Source organism: Bactrocera dorsalis, chromosome 2, assembly GCF_023373825.1.
Source record: "Bactrocera dorsalis isolate Fly_Bdor chromosome 2, ASM2337382v1, whole genome shotgun sequence".
NCBI lineage: Eukaryota > Metazoa > Arthropoda > Insecta > Diptera > Tephritidae > Bactrocera > Bactrocera dorsalis.
The window spans coordinates 48,439,354-48,456,968 of NC_064304.1; the positions used below are offsets into that span (position 1 = coordinate 48,439,354).

General features: G+C 37.6%; 4 protein-coding genes across 4 annotated transcripts; 2 read left to right on the forward strand and 2 right to left on the reverse strand.

Moving 5' to 3' along the window:
* The first annotated feature begins 509 nt into the window (after positions 1-509).
* On the forward strand, positions 510-1,384 carry LOC105221914 (protein D3-like). Its single transcript, XM_049447154.1, has 2 exons — positions 510-757; positions 818-1,384. The coding sequence occupies exons 1-2, from the start codon at positions 608-610 to the stop codon at positions 1,295-1,297; spliced, it is 630 nt and encodes a 209-aa protein (XP_049303111.1). The 5' UTR covers positions 510-607; the 3' UTR covers positions 1,298-1,384.
* On the reverse strand, positions 1,371-2,030 carry LOC105221915 (probable small nuclear ribonucleoprotein Sm D2). Its single transcript, XM_011199058.3, has 2 exons — positions 1,872-2,030; positions 1,371-1,814 (listed from the first exon to the last, which is right to left on the reverse strand). Coding segments are annotated over exons 1-2 (360 nt in total). The 5' UTR covers positions 1,874-2,030; the 3' UTR covers positions 1,371-1,456.
* A 10,450-nt stretch (positions 2,031-12,480) lies between these two features.
* LOC105221913 (3'(2'),5'-bisphosphate nucleotidase 1) lies at positions 12,481-13,991 on the forward strand. Its single transcript, XM_011199057.4, has 3 exons — positions 12,481-12,894; positions 12,946-13,204; positions 13,263-13,991. The coding sequence occupies exons 1-3, from the start codon at positions 12,778-12,780 to the stop codon at positions 13,802-13,804; spliced, it is 918 nt and encodes a 305-aa protein (XP_011197359.1). The 5' UTR covers positions 12,481-12,777; the 3' UTR covers positions 13,805-13,991.
* A 215-nt stretch (positions 13,992-14,206) lies between these two features.
* Positions 14,207-17,273, reverse strand: LOC105221912 (protein claret segregational). The gene is made up of 3 exons (XM_011199056.4): positions 16,928-17,273; positions 16,050-16,801; positions 14,207-15,988 (listed from the first exon to the last, which is right to left on the reverse strand). Exons 1-3 carry the CDS (start codon positions 17,124-17,126, stop codon positions 14,786-14,788), a joined length of 2,154 nt encoding a protein of 717 aa, XP_011197358.2. The 5' UTR covers positions 17,127-17,273; the 3' UTR covers positions 14,207-14,785.
* Positions 17,274-17,615: the final 342 nt, after the last annotated feature.

The following is a 17,615-nucleotide window of genomic DNA, read 5'->3' on the forward strand; positions in this document are numbered from 1 at the left end:
ATTAATAAAATCAGTCAACCCAATTTAATGTACATGCTGCCTGAAAAAATAAAAATAAAAATTAGCGGCCTGCCAAAATTTATAAAATTTTTTATATTTACACGATTTTATCCTACAAAGGATTATTATTAGATCAGTTACAAAAATCTAATAACTTGAGTCGATCTCAATCTCTATGACAGAATCAAACTCGTTGTCCGTCGCACTATCTTCGTCGATGTAGATGATCTCCCATCTGGCTGTAGTGGAAACAGATTAAACTCATAGAAAATCTGGTAGGTAGTTATTATGTTCATTTGAAAAATAAATATGCCATTATTACAAACCACATATCGAAAACACTACCAAGAAACCCAATTTGAACAATATATTAATCAAAAGTCAATTATCAATATCCCTGCCCATGATAATAGAATGCCCCATACCAGGTAAAAGTTTTCTCAGCTTTACCTTAAAAGCTGTAGTTGGTTTATTGTTTTTTTTAATCGCTTCTGTGTTGGTTAGTTAACTTAATTTAATCGCCTAAAGCATATTACTTTTAGATTTCACATGCGAAATACATATATCGGTTGTAAAATATACAGTTAATCCATCGCAGGACATTTAAATGGTGAACTCAAAGATTATGAAAATATTTTGGCTTTTTTTGATCGCGGCCAATATAAGTGCAAACGAAACAAATGACGTCAAGACAATATTCGAGCAACTTGAAGTCGTTCCAGATGTTGTACCAAGTGCACCAAACCGGTTTCTAAAAGTATTGTCAGAAACTTTAAATTAAATAAACTTTGAATTTCAAGATTTTTTAAATATTTAGGTGACGTATGCCAACGACTTGGAAGTGAAAGCGGGCATAGAACTCACACCAACTCAAGTAAAGTCACAACCTGTGGTAGAATGGGAGGCGGATCAAGATTTATTTTACACACTTATAATGACAGATCCAGACGCACCAAGTCGCAATGCACCAAAATTTCGCGAGTTCAAACACTGGCTAGTGGGTAACATCCCAAACAATGATATTTCAAAAGGTGAAGTTCTAAGCGCTTATGTTGGCTCAGGACCTCCAAAAGATTCAGGACTGCATCGTTATGTATTCTTGCTGTACAAGCAGAATGGAAAGTTGGAATTCACTGAGGCAAGAGTTGGAAATAACAGCAGAGAAGAACGTCCTAATTTCCGTACAGCTAACTTTGCTTTAAAGTATGACCTTGATTATCCTGTAGCAGGCAACTTTTATCAAGCGCAATGGGATGAATATGTTCCCTTCGTTCATAAACAGCTTTCAGGCAACTAACACTATTTGATATATTGATTTGGTTTGTATTCAATTGTAAATAATTTCTTTAATTAAATAACACTTGTTCGGCTGCTTTCAAAATTATTATTATTCTGTCTTGATTACCATAATGCCTACATATATATTATATATACTAAAGTTAGCGTAGAAAATAACTCATTTCCCTGCTGCTGTCGCCAAAGGATTTCTCAAAACCAAAATCACTGAATCTCCGCGTAAAAACATTTTCGATATGAAACGATCTTTATTTACTGGTTTAACTTTCTTCTTGCCTTTTCCCGTACGAGGCAATTCAGTCCACATTTCCTTAACACTTTCGAGAACCATATTACAGTGGCGGTCGAAAGCCTTTACACGACCAAGCAGCTTCTTGTTATTGCGGCAGTTAATTAAAACTTGTGTATTGTTTTTCACCGATTGAGTGAGAACGGAAAGAGGGCCCGTGTTGAATTCTTCTTCCTCTTGGCGAGCAAGTTCCTCAGGTGTCAGTTCAGATTTTGGTTTTACAAGAGCCCTGCAAATCCATTTAAGGTTAAGTAACGCAAATATTATATCATTGTTTAGAACTTACATTGTTTCAATAATAAGTTGTTCGTATTGGTTACAAAATTTAGATAAAAAATTTTCTCATACAAAACTTTTTAATAAACGTTTACAAATGTCACTCACTTAGGCAGGACGCGGTCTTTTTGACCAACCACATTTCAGGTACGAAATGAAACGAAACTAAATTCTTGCAGAACCGGGTGTTTCCAAAGCTATAAGATTATTATTTTTCAATTCCACTCAATTATTTATACACCGAAAAATCATAAGGTCTCTCATCTTTTATTAAAAAATGATCTTTAAGGGAACGGTTATCAAGAATAGTTGTAAAAATTGAAGAAAAAATACTTTTATAATAACAAAATAAGTATTTTAATATATTTTTGACACAATTATTGTGTACAGCTACTTTACTAACAAGAAAAATAAAACATATAACATACTATGATATAGGGGTGTATTGTCTGCACAATGTAACTAATGACATTTCTTTTATTTATTAAATTTTTTTTTTATAATTCGCACAAATCTTAGGGCGTTTTGTTGTTTTAATGGTTTCTTTATCCCCGTTAGGATGGTAAGGGTTATCTATGTTGTCGTCGACGTCATCTAGCGGGAAAAGGGTGTTAGATGAGTAGGTTTGGCAGGGCATGCATCAGTGTCAGGCGGAGACTCGTTGCTGAGCTCGTTGCATGCAGGACATATGTACATTGGATATGTCGGGGTCTATTCTGCATAAGTAGGATTTTAACGTGCCACAGTATTCAGAACAAAGCTGCGCTAGGGTCACTCGCGTTTCTCGCGGCAACTCAAGCTCTTCGTCAGCAATGGGTGGTGGTTTGACTCCAAGAACGCCATTCACGGGAAGGGAGTCGGTGAAGGTGTTGATAGCTCCACTGTGAATGGCAGTCAGTACCTGTCAGAAGTAAGTTGCGTCTGAAGTCCGGTCGGCGGAATGTACGATGTCGTCGACGTAGTCAAGGTAAGACCTCTTGATGCTCCTAGGTTTCTCTCCAAGTAGGTGGCTGCAAGCGTGATTTCTACGAAAACATCCAAGGAGTTCATTATGCTCCTTAACTGGGAGGACCGGTCGGCCGATAGCCTTGTATGTTGGCAACAACGTTTCTTTGTATTTTCTCCATGCGGCTAGCGACTTGAGGATCTTGCTGCGGCTCTGTTCCTTGACGACAATCGCGGTGGTATGGGGAGTGAAGGAGCATGGACTATCAAAAGTTACACCTAAAATCTTAGGGTTATTGACAATCGGAATTTTGACGCCCTCGACTGCAATATTAAATTCAAGTCTATACTCCTTCGTCCAGTTCGTAAAAATGGTCGTTGCGGCTTTGGTGGGGAAAGTGAGAGGTTCAGTGCAGTGTGGAAACGAGAAAGGTCGGAGAGGTAGTTGTTTACTTATGGGGTTTTCACAATGTCTGGTTAAGCGTGTAACCAGAACTTTGCCGACAACAAGTTGAAAAATTTTTTTCTCAATATCTGGTTAACAACCATCTGTTAGTTAGTTCTGGTACAATTATCCTAAATAAGGCGTCATGGTTAGTTTCTAACCAGAACATTAAATGACAGCTGTCAACTGTAGAATCTATAAACAGTTCAAACGGGGATTTTTTATTATAAACATTTGCATTCCTAATTTACATACAAAAAATGGATAGTAACATTTCTTTCGGCTGAAGCCATCATCCAGTTAAGTGGTCATCCCTCAATTACGTCTCACGAATTTAAGGACTTTTTAACCCCTCCCCACGTCCTTGACACAAGTAGTCACATTTTGAACTAGATTTGATTAAAATTATAATATAAAATAAAATAAAGTACGATTCGCAGGTTTATTATTGCACGAAGCAACTTTTGTTGCGGCAACTCTTGGTTTATGGGTGAGGGCGCAACGAGGAGAGGAGTATCGCGCCGAGTTTCCAGTGTTCAGCAACTCGCTTTGTGTTCTTATTCGTAACAGTTCGCTACGACGTTTTTCGGCATTCGTGTTCTTTCTTTCGTAGTACATAGTTGCATTTGCGTATATTTTTTCGAAATTAATATTTTGAATATATTTAAAAAATTTAATTTCATCTTTTGGTAAGTAATTTGCAAATATGTATACAAATATACATAATATAATTTAAATATTTTAGAAAATGGAGTATGACGAAAAAATCGAATTAATTAAAGATATTGTGAAATGTATGGAGGAAGCCATACAAATTGATTCAGACGATAGTGAAAAGGGTGATATATGTGAAGGTCTGTTATATAATCTTTGTTTTAATTTTGAATTATAAATAAAATATATTTCTTAATTGACAGAACTGATTAATATATGTGATAGAGTGGCCCAAATACCTATAAGGAAAAAGAAACGTAAATGGTGGACAATGGGTTAAAGTAAAGTGAAAGAGAATGAGAAAAAAACTCGATCAGAGTTGCGCAACACAAGTTGCTCGTGTGATATGCTGAATACAATGCTTACGACACGACATGGCATCACGACAGTGAACTGAAAGCGGCGTTGAGCATCCTACTACATGAACGCATGTACACAAGACAACACAGCTCTTCATTTTGCATGTACAGATTTTCGTTGTGGCCATACTAATACCTTGCACTTCAATGAAATTTTAATATTTTGTCCAAGTGAAATTTTTTATGCAAAAAATAAGTAAATAGAAAATATTTTTTTGTTTTAAATTATCAATTGTTATTACAAATGATATAATAGAGCTATAATAGAGCTATTTTATGCTTTTATTTGTAAAATAACGTCAAGTTTGTAAGAGCTGTGAATAATTTTACATTTTACATATTAGTGGCATCACCACTCTTCCTCATCTCTCTATCTTCCATTCTACTGTCAACTAGAGATGAGCGATATTGCGATTTTTAAATCACTGTGATTTCAGTGATTGCTATTTTTAATTGCTATTGCGATCGCAACTAAGTCGACGTTAAACGGAGACCTTTTTTTTGTTGTTGTTTGTAGCGGCAGATTTCTGCCGATTGACAGTGTTTTGGCCGAATACAAGTCCGGGTCCCGTCCAGTTACGTACACCCGACTGTCGTGGGAACGACTGAACCTTTTGTCGTTATTGGCGGAAAATTCTCTTTTGGTTCCTGTAACTCGAGTCAAGTTTTTACGCCTTTCTTTTCACTACATTTTCGCAAATGTTGGAGCGGTTCGGCTACCTGAAACTTAGAGCTTATTGCATAGTTCATTTGTATGTTGGTATGATCCGCTTTTAATATTTTCAAAGAAAAACCATAAACTCCATAATCCATCAGAATGTTTTGAATACCCGCTAATAATATTTTCAAGACCAAATTAATAACGGGAGTTTCCTAATCTTTGGGAAAATATTAAAAACCCGTAATTTTTTTATTCCATATTTTTTCTGAAATTAATTAGTTACAATTCTTGTTTTCAACACAAAAAGCTTTCAAATTTGGTTTTAACAATAAGTAAAATTAAAAATTTTATTAAAACAAATTAAAATATTCCATTTTGATTATATTTCATCTACCACTTCAAACATCACACTTCACTTCTTTTCCTTGATACATACATTTCCTGCCATTATTAAAAATTATAAGAACGTTGCACTCAAAACTTCAAAGTTGTTACTTTTCTGCTATTTGCTATTGTGATCGTAATTCACAGGTTCGAACTGCTATCGTAAATCACAGGTTCAAACTGCGATCACAGTTTCGAACTGCGATCGCAATCACTGGTTCGAACTGCGATCACAGTTTCGAACTGCGATCGCAATCGCAGTTCATAGAAGCGAACTGCTATTTATAAAAAGTGATCGCAGTTGCGATTTTTGCGATTTTTCAATCACAGTGAAAAAAATCACCGGTAGGTCTCCGTTTTAACGTCGATTTAGTTGTGATCGCAATAGCAATATAAAATCACAAGGGGTATTCTCTTGCTCTTGCAAGATTGCAGATTGCAAAAATACTACACCGAAATATAAAAGGGAACGAGAGCACCCATTGCAAAATCTAGTGATATATGAGCGACTGATTCAGTCAATTTATTGTAAATGACTATTGTGCATGGCTATTGTGAATTGGCGCACCTTCTGCATGCATTTTTAACAAAAAAACTGTAACAAAACTTTATAATTTAAATAGAAATTATAAAATCTAATTAAAATTTACCTTTCTCAACAGTTTAACGACGTAATATGTCTTTATGTAAAATGGCAACTACAACAGGGTTGCAATTTTATTTTTGCGTGACATTGCACGCTAATATACATGGGTTTTGGTCTGACATATTTCACACCCCTTGCAAATATTTTTCTGCGTGTGTTTGTTGTTGTGCCGTTGTAAATCTGCAATGCTTGCACCGTGCACCGGGTTTTGCAAGAGCAAGAGAATACCCCTACAGTGATTTAAAAATAGTGTTACGAATTTACTCTTGCTAGTTTACTTTGTTAGGTTCGTATCTCTGGATTGACAAATAAAATCAACACTGTTTAATTCAACAACTCTTTATTTCACAACTCGTCTACACTATAGCAGTTTACTCTTAGCACTGATTGATTACGTTGGCGCTGCCACGGCTTATATAGCCGCGCACTTCTCGCTGATGCCGACGTGTCCTTCTAGAATATTGCGTCTGGAAATTACCAGAACATAATGCTATACGGCGCCAAATGCAGACAAGCAGACAGCCGCGGCGCCAGACTCTGCAATTGTTCAAGCAGACGCGGCGCCAGATGTCTATTGTTTCGACAAGCAGACAGTGCGGCGCCAGATGTCTATTGTTTCGCGGCGCCAGATGTCTACAACAAGACAAATGCCATTCCATATACCTACAGCTATTGTTCATAATAAGGGATGCATATAGCAATACAAATACATCTTAATACTACTTTTTATAACACTGCCCTCACTAAAGTCTAATCGTCCCGATTAGGCACAAATCCTCTTGAACCAAATGGGCGAGCCTCTCCAAATGTACTACTTTCATTTTACATCGTGCTTTTCCATTTCTTTGTATGCGGTACACCACGTCATTAAGTCGTTTTCATCACCATATAGGGTCCTTCCCAGGCTGTCTGCAGTTTCGGGGACAAGCCTTTCTTTCGAAGTGGATTGTACAACAGGACCAGATCACCTTCTTCAAAACCTTTTGAATTTGCCGCTTGATCGAACCGGTCCCCTTCATCTTATTGCTCATCAGATGCGTATGGCTGTCTTACCATTAGATGCAATTCATTCATTTCTTCCTTTAAGGCAGAACATAATCTCCATCACTTCTTACAGCTGTAGGATTCGTTCCAAACTTAAGATCAGCAGGGAGTCGCAGATCAGATCCAAAAAAAATCTTTGCTGGCGTGTAACCAGTTGTCCTCGTGCTTTGCTGAACGATACGCCAGCAGGAACATCTGGATGCACTTGTCCCAATTCCGTTGATCTTTATTAACGATTTTCCCGCAGATGTTCTTCGAGCGTTCGGTTGAATCTCTCTACCATTCCATCTGATTGTGGGTGTAACGCTGTTGTCCGTGTCTTGTGGATGCCCAATAATGTACAGACTCTTGGAAAATGGAAGATTCGAAATTCCTGCCTTGATCTGAGTGTAATTCGACGGGCACTCCGAACCTTGTTATCCAATTTTCTACAAACGCTTCGGCTACTGTCTTCGCTTCTTGGTTTGGTAAGGCATATACTTCTGGCCATTTACTGAAATAGTCCCATGACAACCAGTAGATATTTGTTTCCGGCCGTACTGGTTGGGAACGGACCTACAACATCCATTGCGACTCGTTTTCAAATGGTGGATTCCCACGTTGTACTGTTGTAGCCTACCGCGACTTTTGGCTTTAGGGCCTTTAGCTGCCATGCACTCTACGCAATTACTTATCCATTCTGCTATGGAATCTCGACAACCGATCCAGTAAAACCGTTTGTTTAATCTTCTCTATAGTTTTTGGCAATTCCAAGGTGCCCTCCACTAGGTCCATTGTGATATTCTTTCAATACTTTCGGGATCATGGACTGTCGGTACTATGATCAGCAGACGAGACTGTTTGCCATCTTCGCTTTCTAGGTACGATGAAGGTATCCATTAACGAGGTTTATGCTGTTCCATTGGGCCCAATATGCTTTTGCAGTTGGACTCTCGCTACTTATTTGTTCCTTTGGTGGTCGTACCCCATTTTCTTTGGCTATTATCAGCTTTGCAAGATCAGGGTCCTCCAGCTGATTGATTCTGATGCGGTGAGGAGTCCAATCATCTTCAGGATCTATATTCAGTAATCGCACGTCGATTATACCTTATTTTCCTTCTGATTTGGAGCAATGTTTAAATTCCAGTGGACAAGGGCGACGTGATAATGCATCCGCATTTTTGTGGTGGAATCCTCTTTCGGTCTGAAGGATTTCGCCGCAGGTCCTTTCAATGATACAAACAAGGACGCCACCTTGTCCACTGCATTCCAATTATTGGCCATTGCTGTCTTTTTAAACTGAAGTTTGAATATTTGAAATGGAATACTTCCATCGAATGTTGGGTGCCTTCAATCTTTGATTATTTGTGATGGTGCAGGGCCATGTAGTTGCAGTTCTCGCACACGATTACTCAGTTTAAGAAATTCTGATCTAAATTTTCTTCGTCATTTTTTATTGTGTTTAATTCGTCTTCAAATTTTGAAAATTTCTCTTGCCACTTCTGTATTATTTTCTGTAATCTGTTGTACCAAACGCTTTTCTAACTGCGTATTATTTTCAGTTATTTGTTGTGTAAGGCGAGACTCTAACTGTGATGTATTTTCAGCTATTTGCGTTATTTGCTGTGCCAGACGATTTTCTGCCTGCACTGCATTTTCTGCATTTTCTGCCATTTGCTGTACCAGACGATTTTCTGTTTGCACTACATTTTCTGCCATTTGCTTAATAGCCACTAACAACGTGTTCATGTCTACACTTGATGATGTTGTTGTTCTTCTACTTTCTCTTCTACCTTTGTAGAAGTTTCTGGCCCAACAAATTCGAACTCGTCCACATTAATGTCCATCCGCTTCCATTGCTTCACGTAATCGTGCTGCAGATCCGCCTTTTGTCCGCTTATCGGCAAATTACCTCTCTCCAGTTCCTTTTTTAATTGCTGGATTCTCAATTCTCCGAATTTAACCATCTTGAATTTGGATTATTTGACATCCCACTTCTGACACCAATTGTTACGAATTTACTCTTGCTAGTTTACTTTTGTTAGGTTCGTATCTCTGGATTGACAAATAAATCAACACTGTTTAATTCAACCCTCTTTATTTCACAACTCGTTCTACACTATAGCAGTTTACTCTTAGCACTGATTGATTACGTTGGCGCTGCCACGGCTTATATAGCCGCGCACTTCTCGCTGATGCGACGTGTCATTCTAGAATATTGCGTCCTGGGAAATTACTCAGAACATAATGCTATACGGCGCCAAATGGCAGACAAGCAGACAGCCGCGGCGCCAGACTCTGCAATTGTTCAAGCAGAACTCTGCGGCGCCAGATGTCCTATTGTTTTCGACAAGCAGACAGTGCGGCGCCAGATGTCTACAACAAGACAAATGCTATTCCATATACCTACAGCTATTGTTTTCATAATAAGGGATGCATATAGCAATACAAATACATCTTAATACTACTTTTGTAACACTGCCCTCACTAAAGTCTAATCGTCCCCGATTAGGCACAAATCCTCTTGAACCAAATGGGGCGAGCTCTCCAAATGTACTACTTTCATTTTACATCGTGCTTTTCCATCCCATTCTTTGTATGCGGTACACCACGTCATTAAGTCGTTTCATCACCATATAGGGTCCTTCCCAGGCTGTCTGCAGTTTCGGGGACAAGCCTTTCTTTCGAAGTGATTGTACAACAGGACCAGATCACCTTCTTCAAACCTTTTGAATTTGCCGCTTGATCGAACGGGTCCTTCATCTTATTGCTCATCAGATGCGTATGCTGTCTTACCATTAGATGCAATTCATTCATTTCTTCCTTTAAGGCAGAACAATAATCTCTATCACTTCTTACAGCTGTAGCATTCGTTCCAAACTTAAGATCAGCAGGGAGTCGCAGATCAGATCCAAAAAAAATCTTTGCTGGCGAGTAACCAGGTGTCTCGTGCTTTGCAGAACGATACGCCAGCAGGAACATCTGGATGCACTTGTCCCAATTCCGTTGATCTTTATTAACGATTTTCCGCAGATGTTCTTCGAGCGTTCGGTTGAACTCTCTACCATCCATCTGATTGTGGTGTAACGCTGTTGTCCGTGTCTTGTGGATGCCCAATAATGTACAGACTTCTTGGAAAAATGGAAGATTCGAAATTCCTGCCTTGATCTGAGTGTAATTCGACGGGCACTCCGAACCTTGTTATCCAATTTCTACAAAACGCTTCGGCTACTGTCTTCGCTTCTTGGTTTGGTAAGGCATATACTTCTGGCCATTTACTGAAATAGTCCCTGACAACCAGTAGATATTTGTTTCCGGCCGTACTGGTTGGGAAACGGACCTACAACATCCATTGCGACTCTTCCCCCCCGTTCAAATGGTGATCCCACGTTGTACTGTTGTAGCCTACCGCGACTTTTGGCTTTAGGCCTTTAGCTGCCATGCACTCTATCGCAATTACTTTATCCATTCTGCTATGGAATCTCGACAACCGATCCAGTAAAAACCGTTGTTTAATCTTCTCTATAGTTTTTGTAATCCCAAGGTGCCCTCCACTAGGTCCATTGTGATATTCTTTCAATACTTTCGGGATCATGGACTTCGGTACTATGATCAGCAGACGAGACTGTTTGCCATCTTCGCTTTCCTAGGTACGATGAAGGTATCCATTAACGAGGTTTATGCTGTTCCATTGGGCCCAATATGCTTTTGCAGTTGGACTCTCGCTACTTATTTGTTCCTTTGGTGGTCGTACCCCATTTATCTTTGGCTATTATCAGCTTTGCAAGATCAGGGTCCTCCAGCTGATTGATTCTGATGCGGTGAGGAGTCCAATCATCTTCAGGATCTATATTCAGTAATCGCACGTCGATTATACCTTCTTTCCTTCTGATTTGGAGCAATGTTTAAATTCCAGTGGACAAGGGCGACGTGATAATGCATCCGCATTTTTTGTGGTGAAATCCTCTTTCGGTCTGAAGGATTTCTGCCGCAGGTCCTTTCATGATACAAACAAGGACGCCACCTTGTCCACTGCATTCCAATTATTGGCCATTTGCTGTCTTTTTAAACTGAAGTTTGAATATTTGAAATGGAATACTTCCATCGAATGTGGGTGCCTTCAATCTTTGATTATTTGTTGATGGTTGCAGGGCCATGTAGTTGCAGTTCTCGCACACGATTACTCAGTTTTGAAGAAATTCTGATCTTAAATTTTCTTCGTCATTTTTTATTGTGTTTAATTCGTCTTCAAATTTTGAAAATTTCTCTTGCACTTCTGTATTATTTTTCTGTAATCTGTTGTACCAAACGCTTTTCTAACTGCGTATATTATTTTCAGTTATTTGTTGTGGTAAGGCGAGACTCTAACTGTGATGTATTTTCAGCTATTTGCGTTATTTGCTGTGCAAGACGATTTTTCTGCCTGCACTGCATTTTCTGCATTTTCTGCCATTTGCTGTGCCAGACGATTTTCTGTTTGCACTACATTTTCTGCCATTTGCTTAATAGCCACTAACAACGTGTTTCATGTCTACACTTGATGATGTTTCGTTGTTCTTCTACTTTCTCTTCTACCTTTGTAGAAAGTTTCTGGCCCAAACAAATTCGAACTCGTCCACATTAATTCCATCCGCTTCCATTGCTTCACGTAATCGTGCCTGCAGATCCGCCTTTTGTCCGCTTATCGGCAAATTACGCTCCTCCAGTTCCTTTTTTTAATTGCTGAATTCTCAATTCTCCGAATTTAACCATCTTGAATTTGATTATTTGACAATCCCACTTCTGACACCAATTGTTACGAATTTACTCTTGCTAGTTTACTTTGTTAGGTTCGTATCTCTAGGATTGACAAATAAAATCAACACTGTTTAATTCAACAACTCTTTATTTCACAACTCGTCTACACTATAGCAGTTTACTCTTAGCACTGATTGATTACGTTGGCGCTGCCACGGCTTATATAGCCGCGCACTTCTCGCTGATGCCGACGTGTCCTTCTAGAATATTGCGTCTGGAAATTACCAGAACATAATGCTATACGGCGCCAAATGCAGACAAGCAGACAGCCGCGGCGCCAGACTCTGCAATTGTTCAAGCAGACGGCTGCGGCGCCAGATGTCTATTGTTTCGACAAGCAGACAGTGCGGCGCCAGATGTCTACAACAAGACAAATGCTATTCCATATACCTACAGCTATTGTTCATAATAAGGGATGCATATAGCAATACAAATACATCTTAATACTACTTTTGTAACAATAACAATCACTGAAATCACAGTGATTTAAAAATCGCAATATCGCTCATCTCTATTAACCAGACATTGTGAAAACGGCATTTAGTGATGAAACTCCAGTTCTCTTCCTGTTACTCATGATTCGATAAATGCATGTTAAAAAATATTTTCTCGATAATGGATAATTACAATTATCGATCAATGATATAAACGATTTTATTGAGTAATTTGTGTTAAAGTATCAAAATCGTGGATACCGAAATGAAAATAGTCGTGTAATAAACCTGTAATCACAATTTGTAAAATTATATAAGTTTTACTGTCTCAATTAGTACTTATGCAGTAGTTAGTGATTAGAACGAATCGAGTACAACATGAAACCATGACATTCGATAACACGATAATTTTATTTGTAGAGGCTTACAGTTCTTACAGTTTCCTAGTCGCTCCACATTGCAAAAGTAGAAATTTTTGTAAAAATAAATAAAAATCTTATAATAAACAATGACAACTCCTAAAGTGATGCGTATCATGGCTTTGTCCATCAACACGGCAGCCCGTGCAGGCTCAATAATTCGAGAAGTAATGCAGCGCGGCAATCTTGGTATTGTGGAAAAAGAGGTATTAGCAACGTACATACGTATACAAATCTATGACCAATACATTTATTAGGGCAAAGACGACTTACAAACTGAAGCTGACCGATCGGCTCAACAATGTATTATTGCGTCTCTATCGAGAAAATTTCCTAATATTACAATCATTGGCGAGGAGGGTGACTCCAACTTAAATGTCAAAGCGGAGTGGTTGGTATCAGAGGAAAACGAGGAATTCCTCACACATAGTTGTCCAGAGGAATTACTTGAAATTAAGGAGGAAGAATTCGTGATATGGGTTGATCCTTTAGACGGCACATCAGAGTACACTAAAGGTACAACATCATTTAATAAAATTGCCAATTTATCAAATCAATGATTATCTTTATTAAGGTTTATTAGAGCATGTAACGGTACTAATTGGGATAGCAATTAAAGATCGCGCTGTTGGAGGTATTATTTACCAACCCTACTACAAACAATCTAATGGCGACATAGGCAGAACTGTATGGGGTCTTAAAGGGTTAGGCACAGGAGGATTCGAACCTAAAAGTCCACCCAAAGGGCAAATGATTATTACGACTACACGTTCTCATTTAACACCCTTGGTACAACAAGCATTAGATGCTCTATCACCAACAAAAGTAATTAAAGTTGGGGGTGCTGGATATAAAGTGTTACAATTACTTGAAGGCAAGGCACATGCATATGTTTTTGCTAGTCCCGGCTGCAAGCGGTGGGACACTTGTGCACCGGAAGCTGTACTAGAAGCATACGGCGGCACCCTTACCGATTTAGCAGGCATTCACTACTCATATGCAGCTGATGTAGATTATAAAAATCGGATGGGTGTTTTAGCAACAATTCCTGAAATATCACATTCCGAAATCGCTCGCCAGGTACCTAATGATATTATAGCTACTTTGCGTGCATAAAACTAACTGCTAGACAAGCAAAATTACTTATCGATAGCAAGTTTTTAGAGAGTTTCTTGAGCTTCACCAAAAATAATTAATAGCAATAAAAAATCAGTGGAGACACACCTATGCAAATTCTTTTTATAGGCATGTAGTATTAGTGCATTATATTAACGTTCTCTTACAATAAAGGAGAAAATTAAAATTTCCTGATTCCTTATTTAATTTATGATAATTTTGTGTTGTTGTATTGTAAACATATTTGAAGTAATTTCGAGGAATGGTGCCGTGTTGATAGTTCTTGGCCGCATAAAATCCGGGTTCGTCCCCGTTACTTGTCTTTTATGTAGTTGTAATTGAAACCGAGTGAAATCGAGAAAACACCGTGCTTTAAGTTATTGGCATTAATCTTCATTTCTCTGGAAAAAAATTTGGAAAAGGGTTACATGGTCAGCAAGTCATTGTTTGTTGATATATTCTTATTAGAATTTTCAATCAGTAATCTCTTAATCCAATACAAACAACAAACCTCAGAGTATTTTATCTTTATAACTCCTGATGTTTGTTGCAAAGATTTGCTGAACTTTATTTACACGTATTTGTGAGAAATCCGGTATAGTGATTCGATGCATTTATAAATATTTAATTTATATCAAATTAAAATTCAAACATTTGAACAAAAAATAATTCAAGGTGCATTAAAAACAGCATTTTGGAAAAAAAGTTCCATACCATCTCTAGTGATGACTGTCACATGAAAAGAAATCTATGATTTTGTTTTAAAGTGAAAAAGAAATAGCAATTGCAAAAATGTGCATACAAAAAGTAGTTCACTAGATTTTATGTGAGCTATTTGTTTATTAAAAAATAATAACGCAAAGTACAAAACTAATATGAGGAGTTAGTGATTTCTGGAAAAGCACAAAAAATACAAGCAGGCAACGAAAATTTGTACAAAGATAAAAAAAAATCTTAATAAATATAACATTGGCACTAATTTTAGAGTGAATTATTGCTAGATGTATTTAAGAATCTGTTGCGTTTTGCTTTCGCCATTTTACATGAATTAACGGATGCTGCGAAACGCAAGGACTTAACCGACTCAACAAAGCAGTCTAGAAATGGTGCCACATTTATAAACATTAATGTTTTCGAGTTTCCACCCAATGATGGCATTAATAAATGTGTTAGCTTCGAATTACGATATGGTATATGGTCTTGTTTCTGTAACAATGCTAAGATAACATTAGTAAGTTCAGAAAGGGATCGATTAATGTTTTTCGTTTCGTTCATGCGTGTACTTGTTTTGGGCGACTCAGAACCGGCCAGGTCAACGAGATTGATTGTACCGACAGATGTTTCATTTTTCTCAGCGTGATAGCCGATAAGTTCTATTTTAGTAACTGCATGTGATCTTGATGATCGCTCATTTCCCGCAGTTGAAGCCGTAGCTCGATTCATTTTAGCCACATGCATAAGGTCCCGCAAGCGTGACGCTGATGTAACCGTCTCTTGGGTTATGTTTGAAACATATATGTCATTCTTATTATGTTTAGCCATGCGTATTTCCATATCTTTTTGATCATTGCTCAGTAGATCATAGAGCACTTCGTTGTAGATTTCCAGAAATGTTACGCGTATCTCATATTCCCATCCAAGGCGTTTATAGTTCTTAATAGAGTCGAAAAGCAAATCTACGGTTCTCGGTATTACACCCACATTGGTTGGTATACCATCCATCGTATATGTTTTCCCACTACCTGTTTGTCCATAGGCAAATATACAAATATTGTAGCCATCTAATGCCGATTGTATTAAAGGTGATACCATTTCAAATATATCCTCCTGTTTTGAATTAGGATGAAATACATGATCGAATGAAAAAGTATGTGCTCCACTTTTATTCTTGTTCTCAAAGTTCTGAATTTCCACTGTGGACTCATCTACGTAATTCCATCCACAAAGTAATTTTTCTTGTTCAAAGTCCAACGGTGGTCTAACACGACAGAAAACCCGTATATTTCCACGCAAATCCATAATTGTATTATGCAATTCCTTTCGTTCTAAATTGGCACGAAACAATTGTTCCTTACAAGCAGTTAAATCTTCCTGTAATAAAACATTTTCTTCTGTTAAGCGTATTGATCGCTCTCGTAGCTCAAGTACTTCATTAGTAAGGGTCCCGTGTGCTTCTTTCAAAATCTATAAGAAAATATATACATAAACTACTAAGATCCACAATTCTCAAATAATCAATACTCACTTTATGTTCCTCTGTTATAAAGTCCAATTCGTCTTTCGTCTTCACGCATAATGCCGAAATGGAATCTATTTTCAAATTTAATGACTTAATTTGTTGGCTTAAACAATCCCTCTCGGTACAGATATTTTTTAACTCCTCTTTTGTTTTGAATAACTGATCTTGTGACTCCTCTAGCTGTTCAGGCACACCTTCCATTGCACCCATTTGCTCACACTTTTCTTCAAACTTTGCCTTTAGTATTTTGTATTTTTCTAATAAATCATTGTACCGTGCTTTAAAATCGTAAGGCGGTATGCGTTTATTAATAGGTTTTCCAGCTCCAGTAGTTGAAACAGATGTAGTAGTACCCGACCCCATGCCTTTCTTAGTTACTGTAGTTGACGTTTTTGTACTTGTGCTAGCAACGCGTCCAGGACCATTGTTCCCTACATTTGCTGTATTTTGAGATTTTGTAGGGTATACTTTTTTTGCAGTTGAGGTAGAGGAAACTGCAACATGTCCTATTCGTTGTGGTTTGGAAACTGTACAGTTTGAAGAAAACGGTTGTGTTGATACCGCCGAATTATTAGTGACGCCTGCACTAGCAAAGCGCGTTGTCTTGGCGGGAATTGGTGCAAGAGTTAATTCGGGACGCTTCATAGGTCGCATATCTCGAATATCACAAGCCGATCGGCTACGTCGTAATTTTGAGCGAGAAACACCATTACTATTTGTGTCGTTCGGGCGGCCTATATCTGGAGATCCTGCACGTTCTAGGAATTAAAATGTGGTATTAGTTGGTATGAAAAATCAGTAGAAAAAAAAAAAAAGAATATATTATCCCTACACACTTTTTTTTTTAATTTTTCACTAGGTATTAAAGACTTTAATTTAAATACCTCTGCGTTGAAAACTATTTGGTAAATTAGTAAGGTCGCGAGAAAGAGGCTGAAAATTATCCAACGCACATATAGACAAATTCGCCGATTTTGAACGCAAACCAAGCGTTGCTGTTTTTATTCGGTCCATAGGTAAAATATTTCTCGTAAGCGCTGTTGGACGTTTTATTCCCGAAGGCTTTGGTAACTTTGACTCCATTTTTAAAACTTCCTCTTAATATATTTTGACCTATTATTTGCAAATTTTATTTCAATCTTCTAATAAAATGAAAAACTACTTATTGTATAGCAAAAGCAAGGAAGAAAATCCGCCGTTAAACTTTATTAAAAGTTAGTACAATTTGAACAAACAGGAATAGTTCGGAAATGTCAACAGCAAAGTTGGCGAGAAATAGCCTAAAACACAATGATGCTATCAATATTGCCAATGGATTGAATTGGGTAATTTAAATCGAAATTTAGAATCTTTTCCTCTATTTATAATAATATAGTTTTAAAATAATGAACATTTTTGATCGTTTTTCATGGTTTACGTGGTGTATTGCTTTGAATTGAAAAATATATAAATTACATTGAATATTTCTTTTAATGTACAATGCTCTTCCCTGTTAGTCGCAAGGTTTTTTTTTAGTTGACTTATTTTTTTGGAAACTATTTTATTTTAAACTGACATTTTTTATTCAGAATG

What these genes read in the sequence shown, in the direction of transcription:
- LOC105221914 (XM_049447154.1), top strand. Translation starts at nt 608, where the DNA reads ATGGTGAACTCAAAGATTATGAAAATATTTTGGCTTTTTTTGATCGCG. An exon ending in CACCAAACCGGTTTCTAAAA is followed by an intron (nt 758 to 817) that starts GTATTGTCAGAA and finishes TTAAATATTTAG; the next exon opens with GTGACGTATGCCAACGACTT.
- LOC105221912 (XM_011199056.4), bottom strand. Translation starts at nt 17,126, where the DNA reads ATGGAGTCAAAGTTACCAAAGCCTTCGGGAATAAAACGTCCAACAGCG. An exon ending in AAATAGTTTTCAACGCAGAG is followed by an intron (nt 16,802 to 16,927) that starts GTATTTAAATTA and finishes TTTAATTCCTAG; the next exon opens with AACGTGCAGGATCTCCAGAT. An exon ending in TTATAACAGAGGAACATAAA is followed by an intron (nt 15,989 to 16,049) that starts GTGAGTATTGAT and finishes ATTTTCTTATAG; the next exon opens with ATTTTGAAAGAAGCACACGG.
- LOC105221913 (XM_011199057.4), top strand. Translation starts at nt 12,778, where the DNA reads ATGACAACTCCTAAAGTGATGCGTATCATGGCTTTGTCCATCAACACG. An exon ending in TTGGTATTGTGGAAAAAGAG is followed by an intron (nt 12,895 to 12,945) that starts GTATTAGCAACG and finishes TACATTTATTAG; the next exon opens with GGCAAAGACGACTTACAAAC. An exon ending in CACATCAGAGTACACTAAAG is followed by an intron (nt 13,205 to 13,262) that starts GTACAACATCAT and finishes ATCTTTATTAAG; the next exon opens with GTTTATTAGAGCATGTAACG.